This window comes from Erythrolamprus reginae, chromosome 11 (genome assembly GCF_031021105.1).
Source record: "Erythrolamprus reginae isolate rEryReg1 chromosome 11, rEryReg1.hap1, whole genome shotgun sequence".
NCBI classification, from domain to species: Eukaryota; Metazoa; Chordata; class Lepidosauria; order Squamata; family Dipsadidae; genus Erythrolamprus; species Erythrolamprus reginae.
In genome coordinates, this window is record NC_091960.1 from 6,349,260 (window position 1) to 6,372,422 (window position 23,163).

At 45.3% G+C, this 23,163-nt stretch overlaps 2 protein-coding genes across 5 annotated transcripts; both read left to right on the top strand.

The window, feature by feature from the left end:
* Window positions 1-6,604: 6,604 nt before the first annotated feature.
* Window positions 6,605-14,465, top strand: ZNF428 (zinc finger protein 428). Of its 3 annotated transcripts, none has more exons than XM_070764840.1 (4): window positions 6,605-6,709; window positions 7,005-7,112; window positions 11,020-11,118; window positions 11,930-14,465. In XM_070764840.1, the coding sequence occupies exons 2-4, from the start codon at window positions 7,034-7,036 to the stop codon at window positions 12,499-12,501; spliced, it is 750 nt and encodes a 249-aa protein (XP_070620941.1). In that variant the 5' UTR covers window positions 6,605-6,709; window positions 7,005-7,033; the 3' UTR covers window positions 12,502-14,465. The 3 variants fall into 3 exon arrangements, with proteins under 3 accessions (XP_070620941.1, XP_070620943.1, XP_070620942.1); XM_070764841.1 differs by lacking the exon at window positions 6,605-6,709 and adding an exon at window positions 6,813-6,882; XM_070764842.1 differs by lacking the exon at window positions 7,005-7,112 and having other exon boundaries at window positions 6,607-6,709.
* A 2,926-nt stretch (window positions 14,466-17,391) lies between these two features.
* ZNF576 (zinc finger protein 576) lies at window positions 17,392-22,489 on the top strand. 2 transcript variants are annotated; one of them, XM_070764979.1, is made up of 3 exons: window positions 17,392-17,476; window positions 19,095-19,299; window positions 20,245-22,489. In XM_070764979.1, exons 2-3 carry the CDS (start codon window positions 19,101-19,103, stop codon window positions 20,754-20,756), a joined length of 711 nt encoding a protein of 236 aa, XP_070621080.1. In that variant the 5' UTR covers window positions 17,392-17,476; window positions 19,095-19,100; the 3' UTR covers window positions 20,757-22,489. The 2 variants fall into 2 exon arrangements, with proteins under 2 accessions (XP_070621080.1, XP_070621081.1); XM_070764980.1 differs by lacking the exon at window positions 17,392-17,476 and having other exon boundaries at window positions 18,685-19,299.
* The last annotated feature ends 674 nt before the right edge of the window (window positions 22,490-23,163 follow it).

Sequence of the window (23,163 nt, forward strand, 5' to 3'; positions counted from 1 at the left end):
CACCTTTAATCATGGCCATCTTAAACCCCGGGTTTGCATCTCGAAAAGTTTGTATGACGAGGCGTTTGTAAGATGAGGTATCGCTGTATTTACTTCCGCATTTGTACTTCGCGGAAATTCAACTTTCGCGGGCGGTCTTGAAACGCATCCCCTGCGAAAATCGAGGGAACACTGTATACTGTAAGTCTAAATGCGATGGCTATTTTTTCAGGAGGCAACTGGACTTTCTCATGTTTTTCTTTTGAAGGTGTTTCACTCCTCAAGAAACTTCCTTCAGCGCCAACAGGATAGTTCTTTCCATCCTCTTCATCAGAGTGGTTGAATTCTTTCTGGCGTTTTAAGCAGAAGGGTCTGTGTGGGAATAGGAGACGGTGGAGATAAGGTTAGCCTAGCACAAGGCATGTAGCGTCGGATTAAATTCCGTTTCTCTGCATGGGAGGAGAAACGAAATGAATCTGATTTCACTGATTAGCGGAGCCGCACGCTAGCTAGCTAGCTGGAGGAAGGTGACATCATATGCATTTATTCTGAAATCATCTCCTTCTTAGCGGGTTCTTTTTAGAAAAGGCAATTGGAGGCTCTCACGCCTGCCTTCCCTGGAGGTTTCCTGCGATTCTGAGAATCAAGTTAGAGGAAGCTTACAGGGCAATTCCTGGCAGGCGTGAGACTCAGTGGAATTTGCTCCGGGGAAATTGGATAGAAAGGTGCCGCTTTCTTTAATGGAATCTGGCTGGGCCAATCAGCAGGAGACGGTGAGTTCTAGTCCCGCCTTGAAAGCCCACTGGGTGCCAGTCACACTAATTCAGTCCAACCCACCTCTCAGGGTTGTTGTTGCAGGGAAAACAGGAGGATGGCGGCATATGATGTATGCCTGCTACCTTGAGTACTTACAGCATTATAGTATCCTATTATACTTAAATACATACCGACTAAGCAATGCCGTCTGGAGGGCCCCAGGGGAAGAGCCTTCTCTGTGGCAGCCCCGGCCCCCTGGAATCAACTCCACCCGGACTTTAGAACTGCCCCCACCCTCCTCGCCTTTCGCAAGTTGCTGAAAACCCAACTATGTCGCCAGGCATGGGGTAATTGATATACCTCCTAGCTATTATGTATGGTATGATTGGGTTGGGTGTCTATTTTAATGACAAGGGTTTTTTATATAGTATTGGACTTGTTACACTCTTTATTATAGTTGTGAGCCGCTCCGAGTCTTTGGAGAGGGGTGGCATACAAATCTAATAAATTATTATTATTATTATTATTATTATTATTATTATTATTATTATTATTGTTGTTGTTGTAATTTTTATTTATTTATTATTATTATTATTATTATTATTATTGTTGTTGTTATTATTATTATTACTATTATTATTATTATTATTTGGTCGCTACAAAGCAAAAAGAATGTTGAGACTCTAGAAAGAGTGCAGAGAAGAGCCACAAAGATGATTAGGGGACTGGAGGCTAAAACATATAAAGAACGGTTGCTGGAATTGGATATGTCCAGTTTAATGAAAAGAAGGACCAGGGAAGACATGATAGCAGTGTTCCGATATCTCAGGGGTTGCCACAAAGAAGGAGTCAACCTATTCTCCAAAGCACCCGAGGGCAGAACGAGAAGCAATGGATGGAAATTAAACAAGGAGAGAAGCAACTTAGAACTAAGGAGAAATTTCCTGACAGTCAGAACAATTAATCAGTGGAACAGCTTGCCTCCAGAAGTTGTGAATGCTCCGACACTGGAAGTTTTAAAGATGTTGGATAACCATTTGTCTCAAGTGGTGTAGGGTTTTCTGCCTAAGCAGGAGGTTGGACTAGAACAGTATTTCCCAAACTTGGCAACTTGAATATATCTGGACTTCAACTCCCAGAATTCCCCAGCCCGCTGGCTGGGGAATTCTGGGAGTTGAAGTCCAAATATCTTCAAGTTGCCAAGGTTGGGAAACAATGGACTAGAAGACCTCCAATGTCCCTTCCAACTCTGTTGTTGTTGAGTATGAAAGGTAGCATAAAAATCTATTAATTAAATAAACAGGTACAGTTAAAGGAGAATATTTGTAACTCAGGGTTGAAGGGGGATCCTTGGTTTTCTTGACATCTCCAAGGACCCCTCAAATAAAAAAATACAAACAAATTATCCTACATATTTAGCAACATCATTCTTACATTTACTGAGTAAATGTACTCATATCTCTATCTATTGTCCGTCCATTACCCTGGGGGGGGGGAAGTATTGACCCCCTCAGAGAGGGTCCGCAACTTGGGCGTCCTCCTCGATCCACAGCTCACATTAGAGAAACATCTTTTAGCTGTGGCGAGGGGGGCGTTTGCCCAGGTTCGCCTGGTGTGCCAGTTGCGGCCCTATTTGGACCGGGACTCATTGCTCACAGTCACTCAAGCCCTCATCACCTCGAGATTCAACTACTGTAACGCTCTCTCCATGGGGCTACCTTCGAAAAGTGTTCGGAAACTTCAGATCGTGCAGAATGCAGCTGCGAGAGCAATCATGGGCTTTCCTAAATATGCCCATGTCACACCAACACTCCGCAGTCTGCATTGGTTGCCGATCAGTTTCCGGTCACAATTCAAAGTGTTGGTTATGACCTATAAAGCCCTTCATGGCACCGGACCAGAATATTTTCGGGACCGCCTTCTGTTGCACGAATCCCAGCGACCGGTTAGGTCCCACAGAGTTGGCCTTCTCCGGGTCCCGTTGACTAAACAATGTCGTCTGGCGGGACCCAGGGGAAGAGCCTTCTCTGTGGTGGCTCCGACCCTCTGGAACCAGCTCCCCCCTGAGATTAGGATTGCCCCCACCCTCCTTGCCTTTCGTAAACTCCTTAAAACCCACCTCTGCGGTCAGGCATGGGGGAATTGAAACATCTCCCCCTTGCCCATGTTGTTTTGGTGTATGATGGATTGTGTGCTTTTTTTAATATATATATTGGGGTTGCTTTTATGAATTTTTTAACTTAAAACTGTAATTAGATTGGTAAATATTAGATTTGTCACTATGTACTGTTTTTGCCATTGTTGTGAGCCGCCCCGAGTCTGCGGAGAGGGGCGGCATATAAATCCAATAAATCTAATCTAATCTATTATGAGTAGAGGAGCTATGAGCATTTTAAGCAAGCTCCTTCTATGCCCCGGACTCTCAGACTGAAGGAAGCAATTTTAAAGCTGCGTTTCTTCACGGCAGCCTTTTGAAGGACTGGTCTTAAAAGCTTACAAAATTAAAAATGCTACCGCATTAATTAGGGATGTCATTTTGATTAACTCAAAGGTTAATTGTTTTGATGTTTTAAACCGTCTAATCAGTGAAAGCTTGCCACGCTAATTTTGAGAGGGATTCCTAATTAGCGTGGGATATGTTTCCACAGTGGCTTGTAGATGCACAGTGTGTGGCCCCTTCCGAGTCATTCTCAGACTGCCTGAAGGATGCTCAAAGGGCTACCTGGGAACAGCCTATCCTCCTCCTCAGGTGTTATTACACAAGCTACTACAGTGTGTTTGTGAAGGGGGAGTCTTAGTGATCTAAGGCAGTGTTTCCCAACCTTGGCAACTTGAAGATATCTGGACTTCAACTCCCAGAATTCCCCAGCCAGCATTTGCTGGCTGGGGAATTCTGGGAGTTGAAGTCCAAATATCTCCAAGTTGCCAAGGTTGGGAAACACTGATTTAAGGCACCAGAGTAGAAATTGACTTTGGACCAATCACCAGGAAATTGTGAGTTCTAGTCCCGCCTTAGACATGAAAGCTGGTGGGAGACTTTGAACCAATCACCAGAAGACTGTGAGCTCTAGGCCCACCTTAATCATGAAAGTGGGCTGAATGACTTTGGACCAATCACCAGGAGACCTTGAGTTCTAATCCCGCCTTAGTAATGAAAGCTGGTGGGTGACTTTGGGCCAATCACTAGGAGACTGTCAGCTCTAGTCCCGCCTTAGTCATGAAAGTGATTTGGGTGACTTTGGACCAATCACCAGGAGACTGCGAGTTCTAGTCCTGCCTTAGGCATGAAGGCTGACTGGGTTACTTTAGGCCAATCACCAGGAGACTGGGGGTTCTAGTCCCGCCTTAGTTATGAAATCTGGCTGGGTGACTTTGGGCCAATCACCAGGAGACTGTGAGTTCTAGTCCTGCCTAAGACATCAAAACAATCCTGGCTCCCAAAGTTGTTGTAGTATGGGAAATAGGAATATTTGGTATGTTGGTTTCCCTGAATTGGCTAAAAAAAAGATGTAAAACGGCAGAATAAAAATCTAATGATAAAAGCCATTATTTTTATTTCTTAGAAACCTGTTATTTAATCAAGCAATACATTGTTGAATAATATTTAGTAATTATAATATTAATTATTATTCTAATTAATAAATATAATATAAATAGCATTAATTAATAATAATTAATAAAACTGGCTAATGAAATCCCTGCAAACAAATAACTGGAGATCTGCAAGCCAATCACCAAAGTCAGAGGACATAAAATAATTCACATTCTCTCCAATTCCACTAAGCTAAGTGGTTGCATCTGGCTGCAAAAATCAAGACGACCAAAGGGGGCAGCAGGGAGTTTTACTGTAGTTTAGCTCTGCTTTTGTTTGCTGTCCCCTAAATCTAAGCTGGCAACTATCTCCTCCGGCAACGATCTCAATGTCCGAGCGCCCTCTAGCGTCTCTGGCGGAAGCCTTTTTTCAAGGTCTTCAGCGCTGCAGGATTGTCTCATGAATACAACTGCCTGTTTGCAAAACTCCAGAGGGAATTTCTCCAAAATTGCTGCTCTTTTAAGATATTTTTGGATGTTGGGGTTTGGAGAGGGGAACACATCAGCTGAGAGAAAGGAGGCCACGCAGCAATTCTGTTCCAGCAGCCTTCTGACGCTAGTACTGTACTGCAATTTCCCAGAATTTCAATTCCACTTAAAGCTGACTAGGGCAGTGTTTCCCAACCTTGGCAACTTGAAGATATCTGGACTTCAACTCCCAGAATTCCCCAGCCAGAATTTGCTGGCTGGGAAATTCTGGGAGTTGAAGTCCAAGTTTCTTTCTTTCTTTCTTTCTTTCTTTCTTTCTTTCTTTCTTTCTTTCTTTCTTTCTTTCTTTCTTTCTTTCTTTCTTGATTTGTAGGCCGCCCCTCTCCGTAGACTCGGGGCGGCTAACAACAGTAAAAAGACAATATGAACAAATCTAATATTAAAAGTAATGTTAAAAAAGCCCAATTTAAGAAACCAATCATACACACAGACATACCATGCATACATTTTATAAGCCTAGGGGGAAGAGAATATCTCAGTTCCCCCATGCCTGACGACAGAGGTGGGTTTTAAGTTGCTAAGGTTGGGAAACACTGGTCTAGGGACCTTCAAAATAACAAACAAGAAAAGTCCAGTTGTCTCCTGAAAAAAAAGCATCAACAACCATGACTTGGATGACCCGAGAATCTCTACAGACATTTACCTGCACAATTTGGGGTGGACACCCTTGGAATGGCATGGTAGAATGAATGAATTTCCAGAGGGGGAAAAATGGCAGACTGTAGGAACCAGGAGGTGATCCTGAAGACACAGGTAAACTTCCAAGTGCTTCAGGGACCCTCTGAAAGGATGCAAATGTCCAGCTGTCTGCAAGGAATATAAATCCTTCCATTTTCCTGCCATCCTGTCAGAATTGAAGAAGCTTCTCGGATGAGAAGGGAAAAACCTTCAAAAGGAAAAAAAATTAAATCGCCAAGGTTGGGAAACAGTGGACTCAACAATGGGCCTGGAGGGAAGGGCCTTCTCTGTGGCTGCCCCGCCTTTATGGAACCAGCTGTCCTCGAAGTCCGTACTGCTCCCACCCTACTGTCCTTCCAAAAGGCTTGGGGGCCGTGAATATAACAAGCAAATTGTAACTGATTCTGTATGCATGTTTGATTGGATAGTTCCTTGGGTTTATTATGGTTTTACTGTTCTTTGTTAACTAATATTTGGCTTTTGTTATATTGTATGTATTATTTATTGTTGCAAACCACCCTGAGTCCCATTGGGATCTGGCGGCATAGAAGTCAAATTAACTAAATTAAATTAATTAAATTTTAAAATTGCAACGAATTTTGGTCGCTTTTCTCTCACTGCCCTTCCACTTTTCATTTATGACATTTGAGAAGCAAGTTTTGCTCCGTTTTAACGACCTTTCTCGCCCCATTTGTTAAGCAAATCGCTGCAAAGTTCTTGGTCGAGTAACCCGGTCATTAAGCGAATCTGGTTTCCCCATTGCAAAAGGTCGCAAAAGCGGATCCCATGACCCCGGGGGCAGTGCGACCGTCATAAACAGGAGTCAGACTCAGCCCTGTCACTTTTCTTAGTGCCCTTGCAACTTTGAATGGTCCACTACCCAAACTGTTGTAAGTACTTGGCAATCTCCTTAGACTCTTGTCGCGCGCATGCGCGGAACGGTTCCAACAGTACATCACGGATTTGGAGGAGGGGGCGCAAAACTCCCGATCGCCTCTTTAAAGCGACTCGCGGCCCGCTCATGCGCAGTGCCGAACCCGAACCCCACGGCGCACGCGCCAGGGCTTGAGGCTTGGTGGGCGGGTCCCGCCTATCAATATATTTTTTTTATCCCCCCCATACACTCTCTCTCTGTCTTTCTGCGCTTGCGCAGCTGGGGGGGCCCTTTTGTGGCCGGAGGGGACCGGGCTGCCCCTCCCCAAATCCGGAGGAACCGGTGAGTGGTAGACTGCGCAAGGCATTGTGGGAAAGGGGTAGTTTCCTCCCCCCCTCGCTTCTACTTACACTTCGCTCGCGGGCCCGCTTTTTTTTTTCCCCCCTCCCAAGCCGCGGTGCATGATGGGATCGTGGACTCCGCCGTGGTCCGCTATCCGCTTGGCTTGGATGGCGGTGGGCAGGCCTGACTATTATGGGATGGGGCCCCATGGAAAAGAAGGGGAGCGGGTCGTTGGGGTGCAGGCTCCCCGCCATCTCTCTCTCTCTCTCGTGTCCCGGTTCTGCTCCTTTTGCAGGTTGGGCCGCTGGCTTGTTTTGAGGGGGGATGTCCGAAGTACCCAAGCCGGTGGAAGTGGGCAGCTCTGAGGACATTGGCTTGGAGGAGGAGGATGGGACCTCGACCGGTGAGCGCACAGGCCGGGCCGGGGGTCTTGGGGGGGGGTGTCCCCTCAGCTCCTTCTGTATGGGGGGGCGGAAGGGGCTGAGAGGCTCCTCCTGTGGGGAAAGTGTCAGGGACATGAGTGGCCTTAGCTCTGTGTGTGTGTGTGTGTGTGTGTGTGTGTGTGTTGCGTTTGTGGTAGGCCGAGGGGATCCTCTTCGAAGTCTCTGCAACTTGGGAAACTCCCCCCCCCCAAACTCTTTGGGAATTGCAATAGAATAGAATAGGATATAATTTTATGGGCCAAGTGTGATTGGACACACAAGGAATTTGTGTTGGCAAACATAGCAACAGGAATAAAATTGGGAATAGGAATAGAAATAGAATGGGTAGGCCGAGAGGATCCTCCTCGAAGTCTCTGCAACTTGGGAACCTCCCCCCCAAAAAAACTCTTTGGGAATTGCAATAGAATAGAATAGGATATAATTTTATGGGCCAAGTGTGATTGGACACACAAGGAATTTGTCTTGGCAAACATAGCGACAGGAATAAAATTGGGAATAGGAATAGAAATAGAATGGGAATTCTTCATTGTCTAAGTTGGGGCAAGACATTTGTCTTCGGTGCATCCGTACATAAAAAGCTATCAGTGATCAATCATCATTGTCCTCATCAACATGAACATTCCTCATAAATTGTAAGATGCAATGCTTAGAAATAACAAGTGTTAACACACCCGTTAACTTTCCCCGCTAATTGCACGCCTTACACCAGAGCAGCAGGGGGTGGCATTGTGCAAGTTCAAAAGGACAAGCCCTGGAGGCTTTGAGCCAAGAGGTGCTGAAACATAGAAACATAGAAGATTGACAGCAGAAAAAGACCTCCTGGTCCATCTAGTCTGCCTTTATACTATTTCCTGTATTTTATCTTAGAATTTATCCCAGGCATGTTTACATTCAGTTAGTTTGGATTAACCAACCACGTCTGCTGGAAGTTTGTTCCAAGCATCTACTACTCTTTCAGTCAAATAATATTTACTCACATTGCTTCTGATCTTTCCCCCAACTAACAGATTGTGCCCCTTTGTCCTTGTGTTCACTTTCCTATTAAAAACACTTCCCTCCTGGACCTTATTTAACCCTTTAACATATTTAAATGTTTCGATCATGTCCCCCCTTTTCCTTCTGTCCTCCAGACTGTACAGATTGAGTTCATTAAGTCTTTCCTGATCAGTTTTATGCTTAAGACCTTCCACCCTTTTTGTAGCCCGTCTTTGGACCCGTTCAATTTTATCCATCATCTTTTTGTAGGCGAGGTCTCCAGAACTGAACACAGTATTCCAAATGGGGGTCTCCCCAGCGCTCTATACAGCGGGGTCACAATCTCCCTCTTCCTGCTTGTTATACCTCTAGCTATGCAGCCAAGCATTCTACTCGCTTTCCCTACCGCCTGACTGCACTGTTCACTCGTTTTGAGACTCAGAAATCACTACCCCCTTTTCACTTTTATTTTAATATATTCTGTTTCGTTCGTTCGTTCGTTCATTCATTCATTCATTTATTGGATTTGTATGCCGCCCCTCTCCGTAGACTCGGGGCGGCTAACAACAGTAACAAAAAACAGCATGTAAATCCAATACTAAAACAACTAAAAACCCTTATTGTAAAACCACTATGTGAGTTTGATTGTGTTTTGTGTGTTTAAATAAAGTTTACTTTTATTTTTTTTAAACGAAATCACTACTCCTAAATCCTTCTTTTTCTGAAGTTTTTGCTAACTCAGAACTGCCAATACAATACTCAGATTGAGGATTCCTTTTCCCCAAACAAACGACATGACGGAACCCCAAGCTGCCATTTTGCTCTTATTGCAGGTAGTTCTCTGCTTCACCACCACAAGGGAGCCCAAAAAATTCTTGTTGCTAAGCGAGACACGTTGCTTATGTGAATTTTTAGCTCCATTCAACTTTTCTGCCCACGGTTGTTAAGTGAATCACTGTGGCAGGTGTTTAAATCAGTACCACGGTTAAGTGAAGCAGGCTTCATGTTGACTTGGTTGGTCAGAAAGTGGCAAAAAGGGGATCAGGTGACCGTGGCACCCTGCAACCATCATAATATGAGTCGGTTGCCAAGCGTCTTGTGAGTTTTGATCGTGTGACCATGGGGATGCTGCAGAAGTGCGAACAATGGTCTTGAGTCACTGATTTTTTCAGTGCTGTTGTAACTTTGGATAGTCACTAAACGGTTTGTTGTAAGTCAAGGACTACTTGTGTTCTGGAAGGGCTCCTGCTACCTCCCATGTTCTTCTCAACGGGCTGTGAGGGACTCATTGGCTTGGGAAATCAGGGATAGCTGTTATCTAACACCCTCTGGATAATTTGGAGTAAGATGAAAATGTGGTCCAGCATCCTAGAAGTTTTAAAGAATCCTCCACACAATTAGTTGAAGAGTTTCTGTTTCTGGAGTGGAAGCAGAGAAAGCTGTACTTGTTAATAGGAAATATCTATTAAGGTCATATAATAATAATAATAATAATAATAATAATAATAATAATAATAATAATAATAATAATAATTTATTAGATTTGTATGCCACCCCTCTCCGAAGACTCGGGGTGGCTCACAACAATGATAAAAACAATATTATATACATGAGTCAAGTTGACCAACTTTAAAGATCGTACCCACCTTACCATCTCAGATTTTAATCAAATTTGGCACATAGTTTCTTTATGATATAAAACTATGCTGTGCAAAATTTTAGTTCAAAGGACTAAAAATTGGGAGTTCTGGCAGGCCTCAAGTAAAGATTGCAAAATGCTGAGTCAGCAAAAATGACATTTTGGGTCAACTTCCAGAATCTGTAAACGCGCACAGTTTCAGTAGCATGTTGGGAGATATTTGGAGAACCTGAACACCTTTTAAGGCTTTATAAACCGGCAAAGCCCCATGTACTTAGTCCTCTTACTTTTTACATGGTTCAGGTTCAAACTTTGCAAAAAAAACCCACCCTTTTTTTGCAAAGTTTGAGCCTGAACCATGTAAAAAGTAAGAGGACTAGGTACATGGGGTTTTGCCAGTTTATAAAGCCTTACAAAGCCCCCTCCCCACCTGAGAAGAACTCTGTTCCAACTGCCAATTGCCTCACATTCCGTTACATCAGTTCAAAACACCAGATGTTTCACTCCTTCGCTCAGGAACGATCTGGGGCTCCTTACAGTACTAAATGCCGGTACCTCACCAAAATGTCTACCCGTACCACCTATGGAACCACTTTCAAACTCAAGGCGACAGGAGATATATTCCCTTATGAGTTTCAATCACCGACCGCTCCTGAGCCAACGGATTGTGAACAGAATTTCTCGCATTATATCCCACCCCGAACTGGGAAAGCAGGGAAAGCAAAGCTTGCTGAGGACCTCTGGGAATTGAAGTCCACAAGTCTTAAAAGTTGCCAAGGTTGGAGACCCCTGCTTTACACCACCCGTTCACGCCCAATCACATAGTTTTGTAGTGAAGCATGGGTATCAAAAATAAGTTTCTTGATTCATGACTTTTAAGCATATAAACCTCCATGATTTAGAGCAGGGAATGATGGCCCTTTTATGACTTGTGGACTTCAACTCACATAATTGACGTCTACAAATCATAAGAGGGCCATTTGTTCCCTAGGCCTGACTTACAGGATGGTAGATAAACATAGATACATAGAAGACTGACGGCAGAAAAAGACCTCCTGGTCCATCTAGTCTGCCCTTATACTATTTCCTGTATTTTATCTTAGGATGGATCTATGTTTATCCCAGGCATGTTTAAATTCAGTTCCTGTGGATTTACCAACCACGTCTGCTGGAAATTTGTTCCAAGGATCATGTTTGTTCCAAGGATAATGGTTGATTTTAGCAGAACTGACAGTGGGTTTTAATTGTTGCAGGTATTTCAGCCATGCAGGAGGAGGAGGAGGAATCGGAAGCAACCTCGGTATCTTCTGGAGACAGTAGCCCCACTACCCCATCTGCCAATGGCTATCCAGGTAAGCAGATCTATCAGATCGTAGGATCATAGAAATTTTGGTGCAGTGGCGTAAGAGCTGTTCAGGTATGATGATGTTGGGCATTGACTCATCTATTAAATTTGTTGTGCTTGCGGCTATAATCTGTCAAAATACCAATTTGCAGCAATGAGGTGCATTATATCCAGCACCACTGAACAGCTGTAGTTCTTGTATCTTCTTAATTTAAAGGTATTTTCCTGCAGGTTGCTCTCCTCACATTCCTTTACGAATCCACAAGAAATAATAAAACTTGACTCCCTTGATTTAGCAAATTACCTAGGGGGCTGGCAAAAAAAAATGGTGCTTTTTCAAAGGCTGAACAAAACTGAAGAAGTTTCTTGGAATGAGAAGCAAATTGGTTTCAAGGAAAAATAAAAATACCAAAGTCCAACTGCCTTGTGCAAATGATTGTCAGCAAAAAGTTTGGCAAAAGTTTGGGTTCGGGAGGCCGCTGGGAAGCCCCGCCGCCCGGATGTCACCTTTTAAAACAGCCGGGGGGCTTCTCGGCGGCCTCCCGAATGCCGAACCCGGAAGTTCGGGTTTGGCGTTCGGGTTCAGGAGGACGCTGGGAAGCCCCCCGGCTGTTTCAAAAGGTGACAGCCGGGCGGCGGCGTTTTTTTGCATTTTTTTTTTCGTTGCACGGATTAATTGATTTTACATTGCTTCCTATGGGAAACAATGTTTTGTCTTACGAACTTTTCGTCTTACGAACTTCCCCCTGGAACCAATTAGGTTCGTAAGATGAGGTATTGCTGTACTTGCCTTCCTCACTGTAGTTTTGTTTTTCCAGGCCCCCAGAGCAAGGAACTGAAGCTGGCCACCGCTGTGGAACAGGCGGATGACCTTGGAGACGGAGGGCAGGACCGCCTCAGCTGCTCCCAGGCTCCGAGCCCCGAATGGCACGAATGCCCCGAATGTGGCCGTGGCTTTGGCACCTCCCGGGCCCTGAAGGTGCACCGCAGCTACCACGTGGGGCGCAAAAGGCCGCACAGTGGCTCCTCTTCAACCAAGCCGCCTTCGCTGATCTTGCCCAGAAATCCCGACAGCCAGGAAGGGCCGACGGCCTTGACCTCCAACCGGGGAAGAGCTTTTCACTACATCTGTGCCGAGTGCGGCGTGGGCTTTACCTCCCCGGCGACTCTGGAGGGCCACCGCTGCGAACACAGCTGGCGCCGAAGCCCTCCGGCCGCTCCTCGCCACAAGCTTGCTCCTCCTCCTCCTCCTGCTCCCAGAGAGGCGAACGGGGACCAGGACACCGATGGGGCCGATGGACCGTACCACTGCACCGAGTGCCCAGGCGAATTTGGCTTGGTATCCGAACTTCACGAGCACTACATGCTCCATGCGCGCGGAGAGCTGTAGATCGGTCTTCAGCCCTTCCTCCCTTCCCCCTCCCTCCCCAGCCCACTTCCTTGTTGTCATAAGTGGCCCCTGCTAAGGGAATCTGTCCGTCTAGGACAGTGTTTCCCAACCTTGGCAACTTGAAGATATCTGGACTTCAACTCCCAGAATTCCCCAGCCAGCAAAGCACTCTTATAATCTGGTTTACTTAGCATGTCTCCCCTGTGGTTTTTTTTTTCTGCAGGGGGACCTGTGGAAGGGTGGGGAGATGAGATCAGCTTTATGTATGTTGTTCATAAAATCATACATCACAATGTACTCCCTGTTAGCGACTACTTCACCTTTAACCACAACAACATAAGAGAACGCAATAGATGCAAACTAAATGTAAATCGCTGCAGGAAATACGATTTCAGCAATTCTGGGAGTTGAAGTCCAAATATCTTCAAGTTGCCAAGGCTGGGAAACACTGGCCTAGGATACTCAAAAGTGAAACCTCTTTTATCTTTAGTTCCTTTAAAGAAAACCAAACCAAAAGACACATTTCTATATACAGTGATACCTCATCTTACAAACCCCTCATCATACAAACTTTTCGAGATACAAACCCGGGGTTTAAGATTTTTTTGCCTCTTCTTACAAACTATTTTCACCTTACAAACCCACTGCCGCCGCTGGGATGCCCCGCCTCCGGACTTCTGTTGCCAGCGAAACACCTGTTTTTGTGCTGCTGGGATTCCCCTGAGGCTCCCCTCCATGGGAAACCCCACCTCCGGACTTCCCTGTTTTTGTGATGCTGCAGGGGAATCCCAGCAGTGCAAAAATAGGTGCTTCGCTGGCAACGGTAGTCTGGAGGTGGGGTTTCCCAGTGAGGGGAACCTCAGTGAAATCGCAGCATCACAAAAGCACAGAGGTCCGGAGGTGGGGTTTCGAGGACTTCGGTGTTTTTGCGATGCTGCGATTTCACTGATGCTCCCTTCGCTGGGAAACCCCACCTCCGGACTTCCGTTGCCAGCGAAACACCCGTTTTTGCGATGCAGGGATTCCCCTGCAGCATGGCAAAAACACGGAAGTCCAGAGGTGGGGTTTCCCATGGAGGGGAGCCTCAGGGGAATCCCAGCAGCTGAAAAACGGGTGCTTCAGCTGGGTGAATTTTGGGCTCGCACGCATTAATCGCTTTTCCATTGATTCCTATGGGAAACATTGTTTCGTCTTACAAACTTTTCACCTTAAGAACCTCGTCCAGGAACCAATTAAGTTCGTAAGACAAGGTATCACTGTATCTGAAATGAATTTAGCTTTGGAACGAGGAGAGAGAGGCATGGCCTCGAGAGCAATCACTGTTGTATTTTTTGTTTCCCTGGCCCGGTGACTTTAAAAACAAACAACGAAACCCGCAAAACCTCAGCCCATTTGCAGGAAGTGAAGTATTTCCCCCTCGTCCCTGCCCTTCGGTGATCTGAAACTGACAATCCCGAAAGTATTCTAAACCCTCCAATCCTCCCCCCACCCCAAAAAAGAGATCATGTTCATGAACTTTTTGTTAACCGTAGCACTAAAAGCAGGAATTGCGCCCTGCAGGTCCGTTTTTTCATATTAACAGAGCCAGGATTGTCTTCGGCCCGACCCATCTCAAATGGGGAGGGAAGCGTGCGGAAGACGGTAAGAGATGAATTGGAGTCGCTTTGTCCTTTGTGTGCCGAGATCTTACTTTCCAAAACAGGTCCCTCCTCAGTCAGGGTCTGTTTTTTTGTGGGTTTTTTTTCCATTTGTCGTGTTGGCACCCAGTGTGGCCCATGCCAAAGTACAGAAGCTGTATTCTGTTTTGTGCGCGCGTGTGCGTGCGCGCGTGTGTGTTTGGCTTTCAAGGAAACAGCTCCTGGCAATGGGACTTGATCCACCTAACTCGTGAATTCTAACACTATCCCTTCACGGTAGTAAGTTGGGAGAGAACGGTTTAATAAAAACCTTTCTGTATGTATAAACCTTTTTATTGTGCCCATCTCTCTGTGTGTGTGTACAAATGGTGGAGGGGAAGAAAACTCAGTTTAGTTTAGTTTAGTTTATTTAGATTTGTATGCCGCCCCTCTCCGAAGACTCGGGGCGGCTAACAACAATAAAAAAACAATGTAACAAATCTAATATTAAAAAGTAATCTAAAAAACCCCAATTTAAGAAAGCAATCATACCAACAAACATACCATGTATAAATTCTATAAGCCTAGGGGGAAGGGAGAGAAAATTTTGAATTCCCCCATGCCTGACCACAGAGGTGGGTTTTAAGGAGCTTGCGAAAGACAAGGAGGGTGGGGGCAACTCTGATATCTGGGGGGAGCTGGTTCCAGAGGGTCGGGGCCGCCACAGAGAAGGCTCTTCTCCTGGGTCCCGCCAAATGACATTGTTTAGTCGACGGGACCCGGAGAAGGCCAACTCTCTGGGACCTAACCGGTCGCTGGGATTCGTGCGGCAGGAGGCGGTCCCAGAGATATTCTGGTCCGGTGCCATGAAGGGCTTTATAGGTCATAACCAACACTTTGAATTGTGACCGGAAACTGATCGGCAACCAATGCAGACTGCGGAGTGTTGGAGTAACATGGGCATGCCTTGGGAAGCCCATGATTGCTCTCGCAGCTGCATTCTGCACGATCTGAAGTTTCCGAACACTTTTCAAAGGTAGCCCCATGTAGAGAGCATTACAGTAGGGTTGCTGATTAGGTGCAGCTCTTGGCTGGGGTCTCTCTTTTCTAAACTGCTCAAAAAAAATAAAGGGAACACTTAAAACCAGTGTTTCCCAACCTTGGCAACTTGAAGATATCTGGACTTCAACTCCCAGAATTCCCCAGCCAGCAAAGCACTCTAATAATCTGGTTTACTAAGCATGTCTCCCCTGTGGTTTTTTTTCTGCAGGGGACCTGTGGAAGGGTGGGGAGATGAGATCAGCTTTATGTATGTTGTTCATAAAATCATACATCACAATGTACTCCCTGTTAGCGACTACTTCACCTTTAACAACAACAACATAAGAGAACGCAATAGATGCAAACTAAATGTAAATCGCAGGAAATACGATTTCAGCAATAGAGTGGTCAACACCTGGAATTTACTATCGGACTCTGTTGTTTCTTCCCCCCCATCCCAAAATCTTCAACCTTACATTATCTACAATAGACCTCTCCCCTTTTCTAAGAGGTCTGTAAGGGGCATGCATAAGTGGACCTTTGTGCCTACTGTTCTTGCCCTAATGTCTTTTTATCTTTTCTATCTCTACTTTATACTTATGCGCCTCTATGTTGGTTGAGGCAGGCAGGATTCCCTTGAGTACCATTTGTTGGGGGTCAAGGGAAAGGGAGGGTTTTGCCTTCTCTTTCTGCTCAAGATCCCCATGGACAATGGGTGGGCCACTGTGTGACACAGAATGCTGGACTCGATGGGCTTTGGCCCGATTCAGCAGGGCTCTTATGTTCTCCAGGTCACATGATCATATTTCGGGCCCTCTGCAAATGGCCTGCATTTATGTCTGTAGCATTATGGGTCGCATGGCCACATTTGACAGTGCTTTGGCTGAAAACTGACATTTGCCAGCCCATAGTGAACTGATTTATTTTATGACAACAGTGGTCAATTTTAAATCCTAGTCGTTGCTTAATGCCACAAAATAGGTGTTACAACGCATGACCCAGAAGGTTGGAGGCAGCATGCTGACATTGTAAACCATAAAGTGCCGTAAAGCACCATAGGGGTGGCATATAAGTCTTAAATTGTAATTGCCATTTTTGTTTACATGTGCCAAAGCCAGTCCCTATATTTGTAGATCTCTATCTATTTGCCAAATCTCCCACAACTGCATAAATATGCACGTACAGCTATGTAAGCAATTTTGTATTTGTCTGTCTCTGAAAAGTTCCATTGCATTTAGTGCGACATTAAAAAAAGGTTATCCAGAAGTATTACTTAGCTCAGTGTTTCCCAACCTTGGCAATTTGAAGATATTTGGACTTCAACTCCCAGAATTCCCCAGCCAGCGAATGCTGGCTGGGGAATTCTGGGAATTGAAGTCCAGATATCTTCAAGTTACCAAGGTTGGGAAACATTGACTTAGCTGTTCAGAAAGTTGTGCTGCATCTATGCAGACTTCAAAAAACAACAGCTATTGTTATTCCTCATCTTGCCTGGAGGAAAATTCAAATGTACCACGAACAAAACTGCGACAATTTAATGCCGGTCCCACGTTTATAAATTAACTGGACTCAATCTCTGCTTCAGATCTTAAGAAAGAAAAAAAACCTTTGCAATTTCTTCATCATCAGATGCTGATTCTAGCAACTATCTTCCCAATATGTGATATTTTCCAAAACATCCCTGAAAAAACAACTGCAATATTGCTGTTACTGTTACTATTATTCGTGGCCGTACAGGAAAATTACCTTAGCAGATAAAATGACATCATTCCCACTGGAGAATATTATTTCTAGCACGTGACATGACGTGCAATTTAAAACGCAGGAAAAATTGATGGAAAACAAAACAAGAAAGCTAGAGCGGACTGCGCCTGCGCCTTTTGCTTAATGTTCATAATAGCTGGGAATCGCATTGCTGGACATGCGCAGCTACAACTAGCCAGGGGAACTCTGAAGCCCAGCCGCGTCTCACTCATACAGGTCTACGGGTGCTTTCTGTGGTGCGCATGCTCTCTCTGTCTTTCAGCTGTCTATTATATTGCCTGAAATAAATTACAATAATGTACCAATCCTGGCTCAGATATTGGGAGCTTGCAGGCTTCCTCATTTCCCCTAAATTATCTGTGTAAAAAAAAGCGGCCCGCAGCCCTAAGCACGCAGCGGAAACAAGAGCATATCGTGCAGGCGTTCGGAAAGGCCCGCTCTACGGGAAGAGCGGGGGCCTTTCTGGAGAAGGAAGGCCCCCCTGACAGAGGCCTAATATGGAGCGGAGCGAGAATATGTGGAAGGGATGACCCGGGAGCCGGCAGAGATTTGGGGCAAGTTTCCTGGCTCGGAGGGCCGCAGCTGGAAGGGGGTCCAGATGGAAGGCTCCAGGGGCCGCTGGGACATCAGTGAGAGGCGCCTCGGCGCCTTTGTAGGCCGCGGCGGCAGAGGGCAGGCGAGGCGAGGAACAGCAGCAGCCCCGGCCTGGCCTAGCTGTGGGGCAGCAGAGGGGCTCGTCCAGGGATTGAGGCCTCCGCCCGGTCCCCAAAAGGGGCCGAAGGAAAGAGCGCCTTCCCAGGAAGAGGGAAAAAAATAAAGCGGGCCTTTTCTTAACGCAGGGGTAGGAAAAGTTTGCTCTTCTATGACTTGTGGACTTCAACTCCCAGGATTCCTCAGCCAATAATGCTAGCTCAGGAATTCTGGGAGTTGAAGTCCACAAGTCATAGAAGAGCAAACTTTTCCTACTCCTGTCTTAACGGGAAGGATGTGCTGAGGGGCAGCCCGCAAGGCAGGCCCCGTCCCGTTTCTCTCTGGGCCGAAGCAAAGAATAGAACAGAACAGAATTCTTCATTGGCCAAGTGTGATTGGACACACAAGGAACTTGCCTTGGTGCATATGCTCTCAGCGTACATAAAAGAAAAAGATACATTTGTCAAGAATTGTGTGGTACAACACTTAATGATTGTCATAGGGGTCAAATAAGCAATGAAGAAACAATATTAATAAAAATCTTAAGGATACTGTACAAGCAACAAGCGACAGTCATACCGTCCTAAGTGGGAGGAAAAGGATGATAGCAATGATGAGAAAAACTAGTAGAAATAGAAGTGCAGACTTAGTAAATAGTTTGATAGTGTTGAGGGAATCTGCCTCTTGGCTTAGGCAGGCTTGGCTTGGCCTTCCTCCTTCTGACAAGTTGGGGATGTGGCAGTGTTGGAAGGGGAAATCCACTTGGTTCAGGTCCGAGCCGGGAGAGAAAAAGTGGCTGGAAAAGACCAACAGGGAGGCTGATTGGAAAGTGCCTCTAAAAACATGTTTCTCCATTGGTCCTCTAGTCTAGGACAGTGTTTCCCAACCTTGGCAACTTGAAGATATCTGGACTTCAACTCCCAGAATCCCCCAGCCAGCATTCGCTGGCTGGGGAATTCTGGGAGTTGAAGTCCAAATATCTTCAAGTTGCCAAGGTTGGGAAACACTGCTGTAGGAAAATATAATGTTTTTTTTAAATATTTTTTTTCTGGAAGGAAGGGGGCTTCCCAGAGTGAGGGACACAACACATTTACCTTCTGGGTCTCAAGCATTGACCTTGCTTGTTTTATTGACCCAAGAAGACTTAGAAAAAACTTCATTGTCACTTGAAATGTACACTAATTGTACATTTGCTTTATGAGAAAAGGGCGCTTCAAAGTTGCTGTCAAACCTGCCTAAAGAAAAAGTTGTAATCCAAAGGGTCTCGAAAGGAAAATATATTCTGTGTTTGAGCCAGAGCAGAATCATGCAGGGGAAAAAAAAGGGAAATGTGGATATTTGGGTCTAGAATTGGCACAATGCCCTCTTATTGACCTAGAGTCAGAAGTCCAACTTGCTTTTAGAAGTCAGCATTTGTGGTGTGTAGGAAGGAACTGGGTGGGCCTGGATGTTTTGGCTGACTGCTTGATTTTGTTGTTACAGGAAGCGATGGCTGAATCTTCTGCAGTCGGCAAGTTAAGATTGGCCGAGCCGTTCCTTAAAAAGGTGTCAAACTGTAACAGCAGTGCATCACTGTCCCAGAAGCATCACTCGGCCTTTAAACCTGAACCTCTCTGGGTAGATGGAAACCCTGCAATAATGCTAGCAGAGGGCAAGGATAAAGAATGCGCTAGGAATACTGCCATCTGTGAGTTTTGAGTTGTTGATCCTTGATTTCAGAGGATTTCTAGAGGGTTATAGTTACATTAAAAGAAGGGTGGCATGGAGATGAAGCTCTTGCCTCAAATCAGTAGGCCGTAGTTTGATCCTAGGTAGCAGCAGAAACTTCTCTCTCGGTGCAGAGAAAATATCTGATGCGAACTCTGCATAGAAACATAGAAGATTGACGGCATAAAAAGACCTCATGATCCATCTAGTCTGCCCTTATACTATTTTCTGTATTTTATCTTAGGATGGATCTAGGTTTATCCCAGGCATGTTTAAATTCAGTTACTGTGGATTTATCTACCACGTCTGCTGGAAGTTTGTTCCAAGGATCTACTACTCTTTCAGTAAAATAATATTTTCTCATGTTGCTTTTGATCTTTCCCCCAACTAACTTCAGATTGTGTCCCCTTGTTCTTGTGTTCACTTTCCTATTAAAACACTTCCCTCCTGGACCTTATTTAACCCTTTAACATATTTAAATGTTTCGATCATGCCCCCCCTTTTCCTTCTGTCCTCCAGACTATACAGATTGAGTTCATTAAGTGTTTCCTGATACGTTTTATGCTTAAGACCTTCCACCATTCTTGTAGCCTGTCTTTGGACCCATTCAATTTTGTCAATATCTTTTTGTAGGTGAGGTCTCCAGAACTGAACACAGTATTATTCCAAATGTGGTCTCACCAGCACTCTATATAGCGGGATCACAATCTCCCTCTTCCTGCTTGTTATACCTCTAGCTATGCAGCCAAGCATCCTACTTGCTTTCCCTACCGCCTGACTGCACTGTTCACCCATTTTGAGACTGTCTGAAATCACTACCCCTAAATCCTTCTCTTCTGAAGTTTTTGCTAACACTGCTTGTCTTGCAATCTGTAGATTTGTTACCTGCATCCCAATAACTTTATACCCACTGCTGCTTTTCTAGATAGCCTGGGTGCCAATCAGTGCTTTCGATGCCTGATTACCTTCTCTGACAAGAAATTCAAGGATCGGCATATGAAGCGAGAACATCCAGAGGACTTTGTTCAGGCCAATTTGCAGGATGCCCTATTTCTCTGCTTCGTCTGTAACGAGGCTTTCAAGAGCTCCCAAGCACTTATCTCCCACCAGCGAAGCCATGCCTCGCCCTCCGATTGCAATGACTGCGTGCGCCCCACCTTTGACTGTCCTGACTCTGGCCGCCGTTTTGACCAGCTGGCCAGCTACCAGCACCACCGCCTAGGCCACACGGATGGCCAGAGCTTGCCTCATCAGTGCCCCAATTGTAGCAAAAGTTACCGGCAGCTTTCTTCCCTGCGTCAACACGAAGCTTTTCACCGGCAGAACCAGATGGTGCTACCTTCCCAGCCCTACCCGTGCACGGAGTGTGGGTGGAGCTTCAGTCGCGAGGCAGACCTGCACGAACATTACATCCGCCATGCTCGAGGGGAGCTCTAGCGGTAGCACTGCCAGCCAATGCCTCTGCTTCCTGAGTCTGGGTGGGGAATGGAAGCCCCTGGGCATTGCTGACTGGGATGGAGAGCCAGATTCCCCTTTTTGTGTGTGTGTGTGTGTGTGTGGGAATACAGTGTTCCCTCGATTTCCGCGGGGGATGCGTTCCGAGACCGCCCGCGAAAGTCGAATTTCCGCGAAGCAGAGATGCGGAAGTCAATACACTATTTTTGGCTATGAACAGTATCCCAAGCCTTCCCGTAACACTTTAAACCCCTAAATTGCGATTTCCCATTTCCTTAGCAACCATTTAGATTATTACTCACCATGTTTATTTATTAAAGTTTATTTTAAGAAATGTTTTTTAAAGGCAGACGAAAGTTTGGTAATGACATATGACGTCATCAGGCGGGAAAAACCGTGGTATAGGGGAAAAGACCCCGAAGTATTTTTTAATTAATATTTTTGAAAAACCGTGGTGTAGACGTTTCGCGAAGTTTGAACCCGCGAAAATCGAGGGAACACTGTACAGGGCAAAATCTTCGTCCTTTGGAAGTGCCGCAGCTGCTTATGTTATGGCTCAGGATCTGTAAAGAAACATTTCCCAAACTCATCTTTTTTCAACCCTTGCAGCTCTTAAGGCATGTGGGCTTCTGTTCTCAGAATTCCTCCAGCTAGCTTATAGGTAGTCCTTGACTTAACAAGTTGAGCCCAACATTTATGTTGCTGAGCAAAACACTGAATTTTGCAACGTTTTTACCAGGCACAAACTCTGGCAAAAATCACAAAATTGTGAAGGGAATCGTTTGCAGTTGTTAGGTGAGTAAAAGGGTGGTTAATTGAATCTGGCTTTCCCCACTGATCACATGACCCCAGGACAGCCCCACCCCCCCTTTACACCTTTTCAGGTAATCTATCAGCGCAAGTAACGTGTTGTAAAATGAAGGGAACCTGGATGTTTGCATCCTACATCCTCTAGCATCTTTTTGGTCATTTAAAGTGGCTTCTGTCTTTAGCCCTTGTAATCCTGAAAATGGTAAAACCAACTTGAAATTGTTTTTTTTGCAATAGCGTGAGTGAATCTAGCAATAGCACTTAAGACTTATATGCCGCTTCACAATGCTTTTACAGCCCTCTCTAAGCAGTTTTACAGAGTCAGCATATTGCCCCCAACAATTTGGGTCCTCATCTTACCCATCTCGGAAGACTGAATCTTGAATCAAGAGCTTAAAATGTGTGAGATATCCATCCACCAGTAGCGGCGGGTGCCGGTGTGAAAACGGTCGTAAGTTACAATTTCCAGTGGTGGTTGTAACTTTGAACAGTCACTAAATGAGCTGTCATAAGTCGAGGACTATCTGTCTTACAGAAGACCCCATTGCCAGTTTGGCCCCATGCAGGACTGTTTCTACTGGCTCCCCTTCTCTGGATAATAATAATAATTTATTAGATTTGTATGCCGCCCGTCTCCGCAGACTTGGATGCTCGAGTTGGGAGAATTTGAGGCAAAAGATCTTTTTAAGCTCTGAACTTGCTGTGGGTTTGTGCATCTAAATTGCACATTCTGCAGGTGAATCATGATTTATACATGGACTCCTGTATCTTTTGGGGGTCATGCTTCCTGGCACTTTATTTTTCCTCTGATATTTTATTCTGTAATGAATATTATTAAAAAGTTGAAAGAAAATAAAGAAATAAACTCCTTGTTGGATGCTGACTGGGAAGGTTGAAAATGATAACTATGAGACTTGGAGTGCGTCAATTGTTGTAAATATGAGCTGGTTGCTAGGCCCCAGATTGACCATGTGATCATGGGGACATTGCAATAATCATATGAGCAAGCACTGGGTGTAAATCATTTGTCCAGCTGTCATAACATCAAACAGTAGCTATGTGAACGATTGTAAGTCAATATTTATACATATTTGGGCTTTCCTAAATATGCCCATGTCACACCAACACTCCGCAGTCTGCATTGGTTGCCGATCAGTTTCCGGTCACAATTCAAAGTGTTGGTTATGATCTATAAAGCCCTTCATGACACCGGACCAGAATATCTCCGGGACTGCCTTCTGCTGCACGAATCCCAGCGACCAGTTAGGTCCCACAGAGTTGGCCTTCTCCTGTTCCCGTCAACTAAACAATGTCGTTTGGCGGGACCCAGGAGAAGAGCCTTCTCTGTGGTGGCCCCGACCCTTTGGAACCAACTCCCCCCCCCATATCAGAGTTGCCCCCACCCTCATTGCCTTTCGTAAGCTCCTTAAAACCCACCTCTGTCGTCAGGCATGGGGGAATTGAGACTCCCTCCCCCTAGGCTTATAAAATTTATGTAACATGGTATGTTAGTATGTATGATTGGTTTCTAAATTGGGGTTTTAAATTAACTTAAATATTAGATTTGTTTACATTATAT

Coding starts and splice junctions, on each gene's coding strand:
- ZNF428 (XM_070764840.1), top strand. CDS start 7,034: ATGTCCGAAGTACCCAAGCCGGTGGAAGTGGGCAGCTCTGAGGACATT. Junction 7,113..11,019: donor GGAGGATGGGACCTCGACCG/GTGAGCGCACAG, acceptor TAATTGTTGCAG/GTATTTCAGCCATGCAGGAG. Junction 11,119..11,929: donor ATCTGCCAATGGCTATCCAG/GTAAGCAGATCT, acceptor TTGTTTTTCCAG/GCCCCCAGAGCAAGGAACTG.
- ZNF576 (XM_070764979.1), top strand. CDS start 19,101: ATGGCTGAATCTTCTGCAGTCGGCAAGTTAAGATTGGCCGAGCCGTTC. Junction 19,300..20,244: donor CGCTAGGAATACTGCCATCT/GTGAGTTTTGAG, acceptor CTGCTTTTCTAG/ATAGCCTGGGTGCCAATCAG.